The sequence below is a fragment of the Marmota monax genome, unplaced genomic scaffold (assembly GCF_021218885.2).
Source record: "Marmota monax isolate L192 unplaced genomic scaffold, Marmota_monax_Labrador192_F-V1.1 WCK01_AAM20220418_F8-fsc00001, whole genome shotgun sequence".
NCBI classification, from domain to species: Eukaryota; Metazoa; Chordata; class Mammalia; order Rodentia; family Sciuridae; genus Marmota; species Marmota monax.
In genome coordinates, this window is record NW_026693777.1 from 58,918,258 (window position 1) to 58,935,690 (window position 17,433).

Genomic DNA, 17,433 nt, shown 5'->3' on the forward strand with positions numbered 1-17,433 from the left:
AAGAAAAACTCAGAAGATGGAACAATCTCCCATGTTCATGGATAGGCAGAATCAATATTATTAAAATGACCATACTACCAAAAGCAAAATACAGATTCAATGCAATCCCCATCAAAATTCCAATGAAAGTCTTCACAGAACTAGGAAATAGAGCCCTAAAATTTATTTGGAAGAATAAAAGACCCACAATATCCAAAGCAATTTTTTAAGGTGGACACAATATCTTTATTTTTATGTGGTGCTGAGAATCGAACCCAGTGCCTCACGCATACCAGGTGAGTGCGCTACCACTTGAGCCACATCCCCAGCCAAAGCAATTCTAAGATAAAAAAGCAAGAGGAACTACAATAACTGGCTTGAAATTACACAACAGACTTATAGTAATAAAAACTGCGTGGTACTGGCATAAAAGCAGGCACAGAGACCAATGGAACAGAAGACACAGATAAAACCTACACATCTATAGTCATCTAATCCTTGACAAAGGTGCCAAAAACAAAAATAGAGAAAAGACTTTTTTAAAAATGGTGCTGGGAAAATTGAAAGTCAATATGTAGAAGAATGAGACTAAACCCTTACCTCTCTCCCTGCACAAAAGTCAATTCCTAGGAATTATACCAGAAACTGTGCAACTCCTAAAAGAAAATGTAGGGTCAACACCCTAACATACAGGCACAGACAATGACTTTCTCAATAGGCCCCCTAAAGATCAGGAAATAATGCCAAAAGTTAATAAATGGAATTCATCAATTAAAAAGTGGCACAGCAAAGAAAATAAATAAAAATGTGAAGAGAGAACTACAGAATGAGAGTAAATCTTTTCTACTTACTCTTATGACAGAGGATTAATATCTAGAATATATAAAGAATTCAAAGAACTTAACACCAAAAAAAACCAAATAACCCAATTAATAAATTGGCAAATGAACTAAATAGACACTTCTCAAAGGCAGAAATACAATGGCTAATAAATATATATATAAATGTTTCACATCATTAGCAATTAAGGAGATGCAAATCAAAACTACACTGAGATTTCATCTCATGCCAATTAGAATGGCAGTCATCAAGAATACAATCATAACTGCAGAACAGGATAGAGAGAGAAAGGGATGCTTTTACAGTGTTGATGGGATTGTAAATTAGTACAACCACTGTGGGAATCAGTATGGAATTTCCTAAAAAAAAAATTAGGCATAAAACCACTGTATGATCCAATTATATTACTCCTTACTATTTATCCTAAAGAGTTAAAGTCATCATGCTACAATGATACATGCATACCCATGTTTATAGAAGCACAATTCACAATAGCCAAACTATAGAACAAGCCATACCCAAACTGGGTATCCATCAACAGATAAATAGATAAAGAAAATGTGGTATATAAACACAATCCATTTTTATTCAGAAATAAAGAAAAATGAAATTATGTTATTTGTAGGAAAAAATGGATGAAACTTGAGACAATTATGTTAAGCAAAATAAGCCAAACTCAGAAAGTCAAGAATCAAATGTTTTCTCTCATACATGAACTGAGATTTCATCTCATGCCAATTAGAATGGCAGTCATCAAGAATACAATCGTAACTGCAAAACAGGATAGAGAGAAAAGGGATGCTTTTACAGTGTTGATGGGATTGTAAAAAAAAAGCAAAAGAAAGGTTGGGGTGGGGAGTGTCTTTTGAAAATCAAAGGGTGTGAATAGAAGAAAGGGCTGGGGAGGGAGGTGCTAGGGAGTTATATTGACCAAATTATATTGTTATATTGTGTGCACAAACAAATATGTAAGAAATCTCACCTTTATGTACAACTATAATGCACCAATAAAAAGGGGGGGGGGAGAAAAAATACCAGAAAGAAGACCAAAAGAAAAACAGTCCTCTTTTCCAAGACCTTTGTAAGAAAGGAAAGTAAAACTATAACACTCATTTTCTCTTCTAAAAAAAAAAATGATAGGAACTTACTTAGTTTAGCAGTATAAACTAAAGGAAAGGAAAAAGAAATATAAATGTAAATAGAGATAGGTGAATAGATAGACATACAGATATAAAACCTTTGCCTCAGCCATTCTACTTTAAGAATTTATGTCAACGAAGTAATCAGAAATGTGGACCAAGATTCATGTGTGTGTTTATTGCAGCTTTATACACAAAAGATATATATGAGATACATTTAAAGTTAATAAAAACAATAGTCAATCAAGTCAGTTATGGTATATCTCTTGAATACAGCACCCTATAATTATTTTTAAAATATTTAATGCTACTGAAACTTGTCATTAATAAGTTGTTAGTATATGGTGCAAAGATTCATACACTGTGTTTAAAATAGCTATATACACAAGAAAAATGATTTGGATGTATTCATATCAAAATACCAATAGTAGTCATCTCTGCATGTAACATTGTGGATCTACTTGTTTTTCTTTTTTGTTTTCTCTATGTTCCTATTTCTTAATAATAAACATTTATTGATTTTATGATAGAAAAAGTTATTAAAAATAAAATGCTTACCAAAATAAGATTTGGCTGATTAAAGACTTACATATAAAAATCTAATTATGGAAGAACTTGCAGAAAATAGAAAAAGTGCTTATCAGCTCTCTGGGGGAGAGCTTTGAAGTAATTGAAATGATTGCACTATAAAAATTAGCATTACTAAAGATTTTTTTAAAAAGGAAAGTATTTCTATCAAACATTATAAAGAACTAAGATGTATCATAAATAGCTAATTCAATTTTGTAAAACAAATATCAAGATTCCAAAAGATAAATGGGTAAAAAACAGGACCTTTCCCATAGGGGAAATACAATTAGAAGACAAATATAATGGGAAATGTTAATTCTCACTAGAAATCAAAGAAATGTAAATGAAAGCAGTCTGAAGATGACAATTTACATATTGAAAAGAAACAACAAAAAATGTTAAATGTTAATATCTAATGATGGTGAAGCTGCCCAGAAACTGATTCATACATTCATTTATAACCATATTGTTCATATCCTTTTATCAGAAATGTTATCATTAAATATTCATTTTTAAGAAATAATTTGGCAAAATCAGAAAGGTCCCTCCTTGTTTGCTTAACTTCTAAATGTTAGAATTTAGCTCAAGGCCCAGTCCTTTGACATCTTTTCTCTATTCACTTGTATTGTGTGGAGAATCTCACCTATACCCTCTCTCCTTATGGGTCTCCAGGGAGAAAGCAGGCCAGAGCAGAGATTTTACTGGAAATAGGGTAGGAGGCTCTTGTGTAGAGTTCAGGGACTCTGACCTCAGCCAGAGGGAGGCCAGCAAAGGGAATCAGAGAAATGCCTAAGGTGGACTCCATATCGTCATATTAATCCTTGACATTAAAGACCATATACATCCAGGCTTTACCCACTAGGAAGTACCAGTGAGATCCCCAGGAATTCCTTGCTCTGTGCCCTCTCAGAAAGCCCTGCCCCGACAGGAGCTGCCCTATCCCTCTGTGGTGACCACCCTGGTCCTGGAAAGAGGTAAAACCCTGCTCTAGGCCAAGTCTGGAGATCTCTTTCCCATGTACGTACTCATCCACTGGTACCTGGCTGGGGCCTCTGCTTCCTGGAGGTCCTTCTATGGCTTAGGGATGCTTGGGCTTTTGCCGTCTCTTCATTCTCATGACCTTGTGAGATGGGTATCCTAGGAGTCATTATCTGCATTATATAGAAGTTAACTAGGGCTGGGGATGTGGCTAAAGCGGTAGCGCGCTCACCTGGCATGCATGCGGCCCGGGTTCGATCCTCAGCACCACATACAAACAAAGATGTTGTGTCCACCGAAAACTAAAAAATAAATATTAAAAAAATATAAAAAAAAAAAAGAAGTTAACTAAGGCAGAGCTAAACTCAGCGCCAGCTTTTCTGCCCTCAAATCCATGTCCTTCTCCATGGTCCTGTAACCAAATACTCTTAGTGAGGGCAAAGCTAATAAACACCACCAGGAGATGAAAAGAGTGAAGAAAAGTTCTTTACTTGTCGCAAGTGAGGAGAGTACCACCAGGAATGACTCCCTAGTGGTATCTCTCTGAACAAAGGAAGCAAGGGGATTTTTTTCTGGGGAAACTCCTACATAGCCAGGCTTGTCAGTGCACATAGAAGCAGGCACATTCCACACATTGCATGCTCAGAAATGGCAGATGGAATGCCTGGGGAGAGGGAGAATTCAGCTCTACGGTGAGAGTGTAGCATGCAAAGTTTACTCTGGGTCACCTAGAAGAGAGGCCAGTGGCTTTGGCAGGTTGAAACCAGTTCCTTGCAGTCTTTTTAGGAGGACCTTATCTGAATCAAAACAACTTAAGGATGTAGCAGCTTCACCAGGGCCCTCCCCACCCAGAAGCACAGGTGCTTTGTCCTGAATCTGCCTGGCAGCTAGCAGTCCAAGGTTTGGCAAGAGTAGATCTTGCTACACTTGTCAACAGCCCGCCACTTCTTTTCTTGCTTGTGCCTGTAAAAAAATGGACAAGGGAAGTTGTTTTTCTACCAAGAGCTAAAACAAACAGCTTTGCTCTAGAGATGATGTGATAACAAAAAGAAATTGTCCCCAGAGTCAAGGAGCCCTGTGTAAATCTGTGTTTTCCTCTAAGATTCCTGTTCCACATTAATTGAACTCTGAGATCTAGTCGCTGCTCTTCCCTAATGTGTGGAAAGGATGTTGGGCTCTCCTGGGGTCCTCCATGCAGCCTGACAGTCAGATTAGAAGATGGGGTGGAACTCTAGAGTAACAGGGGTCTCTCCAAGGGCTGGCTCCAGGCACCAGGCATTTAAAGGAAGCCTAATCACAGCAATATTTTTGTCTTCCTATCTCTGAGTGCTGCTTCAAGGTAAAGCTCCTTCCCCAGCCCAGCTTAATGGGGCAAACCTTGGCTCCATGCCTCCTCCTTCTCTGCATCATATAGAATCATCTGCAAGTTTCTCAGTGCATAGGAATTAAAATTGGAGTTAATGGGGTCAGTCCATGAGAGCACCCTCACCCTAGACATCAAGGAACTCCCCCCCAGGGTTGATGAAATCCCCCATCCACACAATCCAAAGGGCAGAAAAAAGTACATAACAACTTAAACAGTAAATAAAATACATAGAAAACATAAATCCTACCAATACTTTTCTTAAAAAAATACTACAAATAATTCTCCTCTTTTTTAATGTTTTAATTAAATGAGCAGAACAGGAGAAGGGAAGGAAGATGTGAGGGACAGAAAATCAAAAGCAAGACGAAAGACTGCAGCGAGTAAAAGCAGCAATAGCTGCCACGTGTTGCTCAGGGTGGTGGTGAGCACGATCCATGGTTTTTCTGATTTAATCTTCCCTCAAACTCTACAAAGCAAATAATTGTACTACCCCTAGTTTAGAGTGAGGAAACTGAGGCACAAAGGCTAACTAATCCAGATGCCTGCTTAATGGGCCTAAAAATGAAGGAGACTGCTTAACCAACCAATTCTGTGATCACCACATCTCTCCCAAGAGACAGAGATACAGAAAGAGACAGCAATTCCTCTGGAAGGAAAATCACCTTCTTATCATTAGAATTCTGTCGCTAAGTACTTCCTTATAGTTTCTTAACAATAGGAATTAGAGGGGAAATTCTGCGCTTCAGTGGAAAACAATGTGTTGTCTACTCCAGGGGGGCCCTTCTGGGTTATCTGATTCTGGTGCTCAAGGCCCTTGAAGCATATTACAACTGTGTAATTCGTAGATAACTAATAGCAACACAAAATGCAGATTTTGTCCTATCCTGTGGGAGTTCCATTGACTTCACTTTTGCTTCCATTTACACACTCATTTCAACATTCTTTTATCCAGGTTCATTTGTGAGGTTACTGGCTTCTCCCTGGAACTGGTTATAACATCCTTCCCTGTTTCCTCATTGATGGGTGACATAAAATATTTACCATCTGTTCGTTTTTATATTTGACTAAGAGTCAGGATTTTTACTTTCAAAATTTTATGTCAAGGGAGTATTAAAGGGTACCAAAGCATATCACTTGCTTTCTGGAGATCGCTAGGCATGCTCTAACACCAGTGGTTTCAAGGGTACCTGGGTGCCATTGATGGCACACGAGTTAGGTCTTTGGAGGCACAGCCACGTCCTGATGACTTCCCATCAGACACAAAGCTTCAAGGGCCTTTGCTCCAGTACCCTCCTCTTGGCTGGTCTTCTTCACTATTTACTAGGGGAAAATAACCTGCTTATAAATTATATTATTCTGTCACACTATAAAGTCTCCTCTGTTTCCATCTTCTGCTAGATCTCATGATCTATTTTAAGACTAGTTTCATTAAATAGCTGAGAAGAGGCTTAAGAAAATTTGTTTTTAAAATAATAATAATAACAAATAGGTGTTTATGAGTCTTTTTTTCCCCTTGTTCCCTAACTTAGTTAAGGAAAGGATTAAACTCCAGTCTCACTCCTTTCCAAATGAGGACATGTTCCAAGCCAACACTTTAATGAGGTTTCCCTACTTGTTTTGTCATAGTCCACTTGTATTCGCCACATTCCCACATAGGACAAGAGTGTCCACACAGATAAGTCGGTGGCCCAATAAAAACTTGGTCCCTTTCCCTGTGGCAGCCTGGCCCTATACAAGAATAGGAGAGGACAGAGTCACTTTCCTGTGGCATGATCCTGCAAATTTCATAAATTTCATCTTAGAACTGGAATAGGAGAGGTGTCCAAAGTCCATTTCAGCCCAGGGAAAGCCAGCCATGGAGGGATTAAGGGCTTGGGGCTGTTAGAAGTGACCCTGGACTCAGAGAACCTGATATCCCCACTCTCTCAGCCTTTTCCTGGTATGATACAGATTTTGCTAATTCTTAATCACCTAAATATCAACGGTAAAATTAAAGAACTAATAGTACCAATCCAAATGCTATTTTTTTTTTATTGTTCTCTGGTTAGAATGCCAGCAAGGGCCATCATTCACAGGTAGAGTATCCCCAATTCCAAAGATGAAAGCAAGAAAGTCTGATTCTGAATATAACTGTTTCTTGGGCTGGGATTATAGGTCAGTGGTAGAGTGCTCACCTAGCATGTTTGAGGCACTGGGTTCAATTCTCAGCATGACATATTAATTAATTAATTGTCCATCAGCAACTAAAAATAATAATAAAAATAAACTGCTTCTCTCCTCTTCAATGAACTCCACCTTGGTCCCTGTCTTTCCCCCCTCCCTTCACCCCCAGGATTAGCCCTTTTTATCCCTATAATGTAATTATTTCTCTTCTTTTGATTCCTCTTCTTATCACTGTGATTCTAAAGGAAAAGGTTACGTTCAGGTCACCAAATGTCAGTCTCTGGAAATCTCTATTTCTTCAAGAAGCTCTTCAAATTAAAAGAGAGCAAGCACTGGACAATTTTTAAAAATCTAATTATAAAACCATTATTATTTTAGGCTGAAGATCATAAATCTAAGTGCAGGGTTACCCAAATTAGAAAAGGCTTTGAAGAATCTCACAGGAAGGAACCACAGGGCTCTGACACAGACCATGATGATGACCCCTGTGGACTCCAGCCTTCAGGCCTCCAGCCAGCCCCCTCGTAGTCCATGTGAACTGATGGACTCTGCTGGGCATGGAAATAACCAAAGATTCCACTACTAGATCTACTGACCATTTAACCCAGAGAACGTTCATGATATGAAGGTTCTCCAGGCCCTGGCCTAGAGGCTGTGACTTACTTGTTCTCAAAGTGAACATGCAACTTGCCCTTTTTCCAAGCTTCCCAGGTGACTCTGATTCTGATGTTCAATTGGATTTTGGAACCACTGGTCCAGACCCTTCTGGATTCCTGCCACTTTTATTTTTTGCTAAAATTGTATTGCCCTGGTCTTGTTTATACCTCCTGGACACTCCCTTGATCCCCTAGGTGAATTTAAAACAATAAAAATAATATAAACATCTACACTTAGGATTACTGAGGGCTTCAAAAATAATAAAAGCATCTACACTTAGTATTAAGATTGCTGAGGGCCTTACATGCATCTCCTTGTGCAATGGGATCAAGTGAGTATTTTCAGTGTCACTATACAATTGAGAAAACTGTACTTCAGAATGTTAGTGTCTTATCCAAAAATACCCAGCCAATAAGTGATACACCAGGGATTTGAACCGAGATCTGTCTGATTCCAAAACTGGACTCTAGACCATGTAGTAAATACATCCAGAATCAGTCATTATAATTTATGGAACTTCTACTACGAACAGGCTCTTGGCTGGACACCTCCCATACAAATCTCCAATACTCATGATAGACCTGTGTTTCTAAAATGTGACTCTTGGTCTCTAGATTCTGATTTACAGAAAAGGTCTTTGTTTTCTATAAGCCATCTGAATTACTAACTCCAAACCACTGTCTCTAGCCCTCCCTGGGTTCCTTCTCTCACCCCCAAACCTGTTACCATTCTGGACCAGACATACACCCAGGCATGGGGCTGGGGGCAAGTACCTGGTCCTCTGTTATCAGTCCACACAGGTGATCACTGACTGGACCCATGAGCATGGAAGGCTCACTGTGACTCCCATTCCTCATGCAGACCATCTGCTGGCACACACAGAATCATTTCTTCTCTGAGTTCTTACCTCCTTGCAGGGTTTCTGGGAAGCAAGGAATCATCTCTTCTGTTCTCACACCTGGAGAAAATTCTCCCTCCCCACCTCCTCAAAACACAAGAGTCATCTTTCTACTAATGGGAAGGTTAGGGTCCTTCTCCCTTCACATCCCTTTGAAACAGTGCATCCCTTTTCTGGTCTTTGTTGGCTAGAATTCACTTACCGTAAGGTCCTATGTTTCTGGAAGACAGAAGTTCCATAAACTTCTCTCTACTTTGCCCCATCTTTCATAGGAGAAAGATCCAAAAGGACAGGTTGGGAGAAAAATAGTAAGTTGATATCTCAAAACACCATCTCAGGCCCATGCTGTCTCCATTTAGGTGAGGAGATGGGATCCATTTTGCATAGCTAGTAGATAGTGAACCCAAGATCTCAGGCTGGAAAGCTCCTACTCGGATTCTAAGAAGTCCTAACCCTCTTGCCTCCTAGGAGCCTCTCTGTCCAGCCCCAGGGAAACACAACAGAGCTTGTGCCCTAACTCCTCACAGAAGGTGGGGCCCACGGCAGGCAGGACGAGCTTGGGTGGAGGTAGAAGTAGGCAGAACCCTGAAAGGGGACAGACACCCACTCCTACTTGCCTTGTTCCAGGAAAGCCTCACAGAACCTGAGCTGGTATGAACTGGTGGTAGAGGTTGGGGTGGGGCCAGGAAAGGGAATGACAAAAGCTAGAACAACTTTGAAGGCCTCTTCCCATGTAGAAAATGGTAAGAAATATACTCTGCTGGGTTTTTTGTTTTTTGTTCTGTTTTGATTTGTTTTTTGGTTTGGTTTGGTTTTTTTAGGCACTTGGTTTCATCAATGTCTTTGTGAGTTATTCTGCAGAGCAAGGTGAGGGTTGAAGATTGTCACTGGCAGCACCCAGAGGAAAAGAGATGAGATTAGGCTCAGGGAAGAGAAGCCTCAGGGGACCATGAGATGATTTTAGGCCCCAACTTGATAGGGAAAAACAAGTAAAACAGAACTTTAGCTCCTGCTTCACTGTGCAGGGTAAGAAGGAGCCAGTCAGAAACTGTGCATTTGACAGGAAGTCCTCCAAATTGCAGCCCTTGGGAAGGAGATGCAGCCGTAGGACTCCATCTAGTTAAGCTTTGGTTAGGAATCAAGACCATCCAAACTTGTTGATGGTTTCAGAAGGTCTTTTAAGTCAGGTTTATCCAGATAAAGATTTTATAACTGCCTCCACAATATGTCCACTTGGCTGAGAGTCATCTCCAATTCCACATGACCAAAGCTGAACTGAATTCCTAGCCTCCCCCACCAAACCTGCTCCAGCCATGGCTTTCCCTACCTCAGCCGATAACGACCCCATTAATCTACTTGCTCAAACCAAAACTCTTGAAGTCACCCTTAGCTCCTCCCTTTCTCCCACCATCCCACATCCCAGCAGTCAGAAAATCCCATTCATTGTAACTTCAAAGTCCATCCAGCACCCATCCAGCCACACTGTCATCACGCTGGACCAAGCCACCATCACCTCTCACTGGGTCAGCTGCAATGCCTTCTTAGTAGGTCTCCCCCCCTTCACCTTGGCTCACTTGCAAATCAGAGTTAGCTTTTAAAAATATGATTCAAATCATGTAACCCCTCTGCACGGAATGGCTCCTTGTGTCTCAGCATAAAGGCCAAAAGCTTTTGATGTTGTCTCCCTAACTCACTGGCTTCCTTGTTATTCTCAGAACATACTACATGTCCTCTGATCCCAGGGCCTTTGTACTAACTGCCTAAAGCACTTTTCCCCAAGATTTCTACAGGGGCAACTCCCCCAGCTCCCTCAAACCTTTGTTCCAAGTTTAACTTTCCAACAAGATTACTGCTACCCACTCTGTTTAAAATCACTACCTCTTCCCTCCTCAACTCTGCTCTCTACCTTTTCTTTTTCCACAGTTCTTAAGGCATCTACCAATCTACATTAAGTCTCTTCTTTACTATGGCTATGGTCTATTATCTGATTCCTCCTACCCAAACTCCATAAGGACTAAAATCTGGTTTATTCACTAGTATATTCTAAATGCCTAGAACAGTGCCTGGTACATAGTAGGCACAAATATCCTGAACAGATGAATAAAATTTAAATAATGTTAGAGATCCAAGGAAGGTGACAAGAGCCCTACACTGCCACATTCCCATCCCCCTACCTGGTTCTGCCGAGTGGCCTTGCTTCTCAGTCCTCTCCTCAGTTGAGCATTAATTAAACAGAGGAGGAAAGAGCTGTTTACTCTGGGGCCACCGCTCAATGGGATCCTCAGCAACGGTATCTTTGCTTCTCCCTCAACTCCTTACACTGAGGTGTAGGGCTTTCTTTCCCTTTCAGCTGTAGAAACATTGCCTTACCACTCTTTGGCCACAAGCATCAGCACTTGTGCCCAACTCAAGAGAGATTGGACCCTCTGGGGGTTCCCAGCATAGCAGGGTGCTTTTCCTACTCTTGAAGCTTAGTCTGCAATTTGAAAGATGTGAGATGGCATCCGCCTTGCAGTGCTGTCAGAGAGAGACTTGGGCAATGCAGAAGCCACCTAGCCTGACCTTTGACAGAATTTCCAAACACAACATGTTAACTTTAAATTGATTAAATTTGGAACTATGACCTTGGTCCAAGAAGTTAAGAATACATGACAAGATATTTTATTTTCAGAATGTATCAGAATTAAAAGAGACTTTTGTGAATGGATCTTTTTGGTATTAGATACAAGTAGATTTGGGGTTGGGGGCAACAAGGGAAATAGCTACACACTAGACAACATGTTAAAGGTTAATAATTAATGGCAGCCTTCCCTAGCAAAGTATCAATAGACATTCTGGTCTCATTAGCTCCAGAAATTAGCAAGAAGACCTCGGACCCTTGGTGAGAGAGGAGAAAATGGGAAATTGCCTGCGTGTCTCCATTTTCTTGGTTTTATGCATCTTTATCCAATCAAGTACTTCTGGACGAAGCCTGGAACCAGGTAAGAGCTAATCTTTTTTTTTTTCTGGAGATGGGCATGGATTTTTCTTTTTTAAGTGTGTGTCACAGAGATTGATCATATGGGACAGCATGCTTAAGAGCATACCAGGTGGTTCTATTAGTGGCACCACAGGTTCAAGGGACGTGGAGCACTATATAAACAGGACTCAAATGTTAGACAATTACTCTGGGAGTAAAAGTAAAAGCGCCTACAGCTAGCAGCTAAGTATCTCACAATTCTGATGCCGACACAGTCTTACTAAGATTTCTTTAGTGGAGAATGATCTGACTTGGGATCTTCCTGAGAGTTAATTTGGCATCTAATTTGCAGCTGGGGAGCACAGCATGCAATGCAATGCTCTGTCTTGCTGGGATTGTCGAATTGCCTGGCTCTCTCCACAGGGAGGGATTTCAGTTCTAGTTCTAGTCAGGTCTACAGTAGGGATATCACTGCACATTTTCTAGTCTTGACTTTTCTGCCCAAGTTTTCCTTGGAGCCTGAAGAATACACCAGCAGCCTCTCCTGTTTTGTCTGTAATTTCATAAACTAGACTGATGGCCAAAAATAGATCCAAATGCTAAATCAGGTAGGTGAAGTCCAGGTTCCTGTCTGAACAGCACAAAAGATCATCAATAAGTGACAGATAGGCCAGGCGCAGTAGTGTGTGCCTATAATCCCAGCAGCTCTGGAGATTGAGACAGGAGTATAGTGAGTTCAAAGCCAGTCTCAGCAATGGCGAGGTGCTAAGCAACTCAGTGAGACCTTGTCTCTAAATAAAACACAAAATAGGGCTGTGGCTGTGGCTCAGTGGTTGAATGCCCCTGGGTTCAATCCCCGGTACCAAAAATAATAATAATAATAATAAATGACAGATATGAAATTACCTGAACAATTTGTCCAAATGATGGGTATTTGTTGGAAATGAGTAACAAGATAATAACTGCTGAGGATTTTTTTTCCTCCAAGACTATGTTGTAGGGAGTTCCAAAAACTTTGAGAATCAGGAATTTACTAATAATATATGTAATTGAAAAACACCAGAAATTTTTCCCCTTTAAGAAAAAGAGCTGTTCCTTTGCACTTGATTATTATTCTACATTCTATACTTACTAACTTCTTTGTAGTATTAATTAGTACCATTCACAGAGCATTTCATATGCCAAGCACTATGCTAATTATTTAGCATTCATCATCTCATTTTAAAGCTATATCCAAAAATGGCCTGTACATAATAAGTTAGAGCAGGTAAAATTGCTGGTGGACTTTTATTCCCTGGGTTCACAGTGATTTCACTAAATCACTGCCTTTTGCCCACAACGTTGTGATTATTATTATTATTATTATTATTATTATTAAAATATAACAAGTGTCTAGAAAAGAACCTATACCTAAATCCTCATGAATTTTCACAAATGGAACCAGCACCCCACAGCCACCTCTGTGTGCCCCTTGAGCCTTAACAGATATCAGGGGATTTGTTGTTAGTGGAAACACATAGTTGTGCTCCCTGGCATCTGGCTTATTTTATTGATGTCCCGTTTGTGAGAGGCACCCTGAAGTTTCAAGTAGTCATAACTCCTACTCTGGGGCTCCTGGAGCCACACACCTCACCTGAATAGTGCAAGAGATCATCAAAAAGTGACAGATAAGCCAGGCACGGTGGCTCACACCTGTAATCCCAGTGGCTCCAGAGGCTGAGACAGGAAAATAGTGAGTTCAAAGTCAGCCTCAGCAATAGCAAGATGGGCGAACACACCTCACTTTATTCGTCGTTTCTACTATTGACTGGCCTGACCTGTTTCTGCGAGTGGGATTTGAGCCTTTGAAGCCACCAGTGCTGAAGCAGAGGTTGAAGGGAGGAACATCGCCCCCACGCTCTCCCCATCCCATCCTCCACCCTCCCCCTCCCATCCCCCACCATCCCTCCCCAACCTCCACTCCGTGTCTGGGTGTCATCCAGATTTTTCTCAAAAATCTCATCATCCTGCTGCGATCCCAGGTTTATTCAAAAGCAGAGGGAAGTGACTATGATGAGCAGGAGGGCTCCTCAGGAAAGAGGACCAGCGTCAGGAGGCCTCTTGCTCCCTTGAAACCAGACTCTCTTGGCAGAATTTTTTTCTGCAAGGTGTGAGCCCCTTCTGTGCGTGTGGCTGGTGCCATGTCCTCCAGGGGAACTGCAGGGATGCCAGCATCCTATGGTGGAGCCCTTCTCACATGAGCTTCTTTAACAATGGCTCCCAGCGGGGGCACTTTTACTCTGCAGGGGACATCCACAATGTATGGAGATGTTCTGGGTTGTCACAGCAGAGAGAGTGCTTCCCTTCTGTCTGCAATGGGTTGAGCCAGGGAGGCTGCCACACTTCCCACCGTGCACAGGAGAGCCCATGACAATGAATTATCTGACCTGAGATGCCACAGCTGAGGAACCATGGTCTATGCCAAGCTTCAATGACATTAGTCAAAGCCAGGATGAGCTCCTTTCCTCCTGTTCCCCACCCCTCCCAGGCTGCTTCTTCTGAGTATTATTAATGATACTTCACTAGCAGATTCGCTCACATACTGTACACCCAGTATGTGTCAAGCACTTTGTGAACATTTTATCTCACACTCACCCAATGTTTGAATAATCCAGCAATTAAGTGTCTTGCCCAAGTTTCCACAGACGATCAGGGAAGAGCTGGTGGAGGTTCCTGGAGCCTCTCCATGTCCTGAGGCTCCAGCCCTCTGCACTGTGCCTGTGCCCAGTGACTTGGTAGCCAAAGGGCATTAGAGAAGCATTCTGCTCAGTTCCTCTCACAGGGAGGCAGATTCAGACCTTTGTTCCTGACTGTCAGCACCAAGGGGGACCAGATACTGTGAACTTCTTGAATGCCCATGGCATTGGCCCCTGTGGCCAGCCCTCATTGCTAAGTCCCAGATGTACCCCACTGATGTTGCCTCCAGACCAACACTGTTCTAAGTGGTAGTTGGAGCTGCTCTGGGACCCTGCCAGACCCCATCTTCTTCTGCCTCAGGTGCCCATCTTCTGCCTTCAGTCCCCATCACAGCTGCCAAAACCTAGAAGGGGCAGGAGCCCATCCATTCAGTCACTCATGACCCTGGGCCACACACAAAGCAAGGTATGCCCAAACATTCTGTCTCAGTTAACCCCAAAAAGCTATTTTTATGTGAAATTCAGCTATCAATATTTTCCTTGTAAGAAATTAAAACAGAACTTAAAAAAAAAAGTTTGCTAGTGCTTTTAAATAACAATAAGCCCATCACATGTTAACATATAAAACATAATTTTATAAAAAAATAACTTTTATTTTCCAAATAATAACCCAAAAGATGAATCAGAAGAGTGACTTTTTTTACAAAGAAATTTTGCAAATCTACTTAATAGACAGCTGGGTTCTCTTTTCTGTGTCTGGAGTTAATCTATTGTGATATGTTGCTACATCTATGAAGAAAATCTGGACCCCCATATAGGAAGAAGGGGGACATGCTTGGAGCCTTGGTCCACACTGAGAACCACTGCATTTGTGCAAGCAGCACTTACAATAGAGGACCCACGGCCTGCCCTGTCCCTGCTGGGACTTACTGGCCCATCAGGGATGAACCAGTGCAGGAGAGGTGGCAGCTATCTGCCCTGGAAGTTGGCAATAAGGGAGCCTTTGTCCCTGGAGAATTTAAACACAATATTAGGACCAAAAAATTGATCTATCTTTCATTATCACATTTCTAAATAATGTCTTTGATAAAAACAAAGCTTCTCCCAGCCAAAAAAAAAATAGTTTTTTGATCTAAATAACATCTATAGTTATTGTTGGGTTCTATTAATATACTTGTAAACTTCAAATGATCATACTTTTATCCCTTATCCTTTAATAAGTTTTGTGGTCTACACAAAATTTAAAGAACCCCCAGTTATACAGTTAATTTAAAGAACCCCCAGTTATACAGTTGGCCCTGATACTCACAGACTAGAGAGAGATGTGCTCCTTGTAGGAGTGAATGTTATGGTACAAACTCCTTCCAACTCACTTGGTCACATCTGATGTCTCCAACCCCAGTGATGCTTACTACCTGTTCCTACATTTAAACAGCAGACTCAAGAAAAAAAAATGATAGCATGATGATTGCAAAGACAAAACAGAAATTAAGTTACTTCCACTCTGTCATCCTTTGTGAGTCTAAGCCAAGACTTTCTCATTTGTGTTTAAAATTTAAAGCAATAAAGCAGATCACGAACTGTGAAGTATAAGAACTATTTGTAAAGTAGAAATTTGGGCTTATACTGGAAAAATTTTACTGCATGTGAATATCTTATTGAAATTTACTCTTCTTTTAATTGCTCATTTAAAACTTAAGAATGAATCAAGAAAGTGATGATTATTAATCTTTGCATATACGTTACTGAAAATAACTTTGTCTTGTGGAACAGAGGCATATTTTAATGATACAGTCTGAATGTCAAATACAATGCACATGGTACTGTGTCTAATGACGGAGATTAGACACATTTATAAAAAGTTTTCTCAACCAGAGCATGGAAAGTAATGGTGCCCAGTAGAGAGGCTCAAGCAGAGGCAGAGAATTCACTTCCTAGTTCAGAGTATGCAGAAGACTCACAGGAGGAAGTAGTGTTTGAGCAGGGCCCAGAGGAGGAGGAGGCCAAAAGAGAAGGAGGCTTTCCTATACAGAAGCAAAGGTACAGATCTGATAAATTGCAAGTGGATTTTCAAACCCAAACACCTTCTAAAAGACCATTTATGGAAGAGGAAGGGAAAGAGGTAGGAGAAGAGGAGGAGAAGAAGATATCTCAGAAAGGTAAACTGGAGACGCCTCCACTGTCCAGCAATGAACCATTAAGGATAGGGAGTCTGGCTATTGCCAAGTCTGCCTTTAAAGCAAGCATTGTTTTAATTGCCTACTTCTAAAAGTTCCAGAAGTCTTTGAGGGTGATAATATGGGGTTCAGAAATAAAAGGCTTATTGATGACCCTGAGACACTCATAGTTTAACACAGGGAGCTGAATCCAGCCCAGAGGGCAGATTTCAGAGAATCCTAGAACCTCCTGACATGACCCCAAGGCTACGTGTAAGGGCATTTTGAGAAAGGGACAGAGGTTATAACTTTTGACAGGTTATCCAAGGGATCTGTGACTTCCCAAAATATTCAGCAAACAACAGGTCTTATGGCTTTTAAAAATAAATATAAGGAAATTTTATAGGCAGTAATGGCGGGGAGGACAGGACTTACTAACCTATGTGTTGAATCATAACTATGAAAAAAATATATACATGTATGTTACTAGAGATAAGAAGTATACTAAGAGATACATAAAAGGCTTTAAGATCCTGCAGGGATTTGGAGGAAGGATGCTATTTAAGTTTTTTTTTAAGTAAAAGATCCCAATTAGCTACAATGATATTACTCCTGGATTTGCCATCTCTCAAGAGCACCACTGGAAAGAGATCCTGTGCTGACCACTCAGATCTGCCACCTCCACCCATCTTTGCAATCTGTCAGGCTCATATTGCTGACCTGAGGGATGGGGGGTGGGGAATTGGGGGCTGGGAACTGCTAATTCCTGACAGGCATCCATCATTGAAGATAACATCATTCATGACTAATATTTGAGGAGGCATCCAGACATGAAACTAATCTATCTGGGAGCGTATATAGATCCGGAATAGCATTCTAATAAAATCCTCTTTCCTCTGCATGAGATCCTCCACCCACTGCCAGAATTCCTGGCCCTATAACTGAGCAGGTCTGGAGCCCTCCTGAGGGTAATCTCCCCTGGAGAAGACCTAAGGCCAGAAAACGGATCTGGTTTCCATCCTACCTGCCCTTCTCAGGGACTCAGGACTTGAA

General features: G+C 41.2%; 1 protein-coding gene across 3 annotated transcripts in view; it reads left to right on the forward strand.

The window, feature by feature from the left end:
* Positions 1–11,232: 11,232 nt before the first annotated feature.
* Positions 11,233–17,433, forward strand: part of Lipc (lipase C, hepatic type) — a 137,554-nt gene continuing 131,353 nt past the window's right edge. Inside the window, exon 1 of one of the 3 annotated variants that reach the window (XM_046461492.2) lies at positions 11,233–11,571. In XM_046461492.2, the coding sequence (XP_046317448.1) occupies positions 11,487–11,571 (85 nt within the window). In that variant the 5' untranslated portion in view covers positions 11,233–11,486. The remainder of the gene's footprint in view (positions 11,572–17,433) is intronic. The other 2 variants (XM_046461493.2, XM_046461491.2) reach the window with 2 other exon arrangements.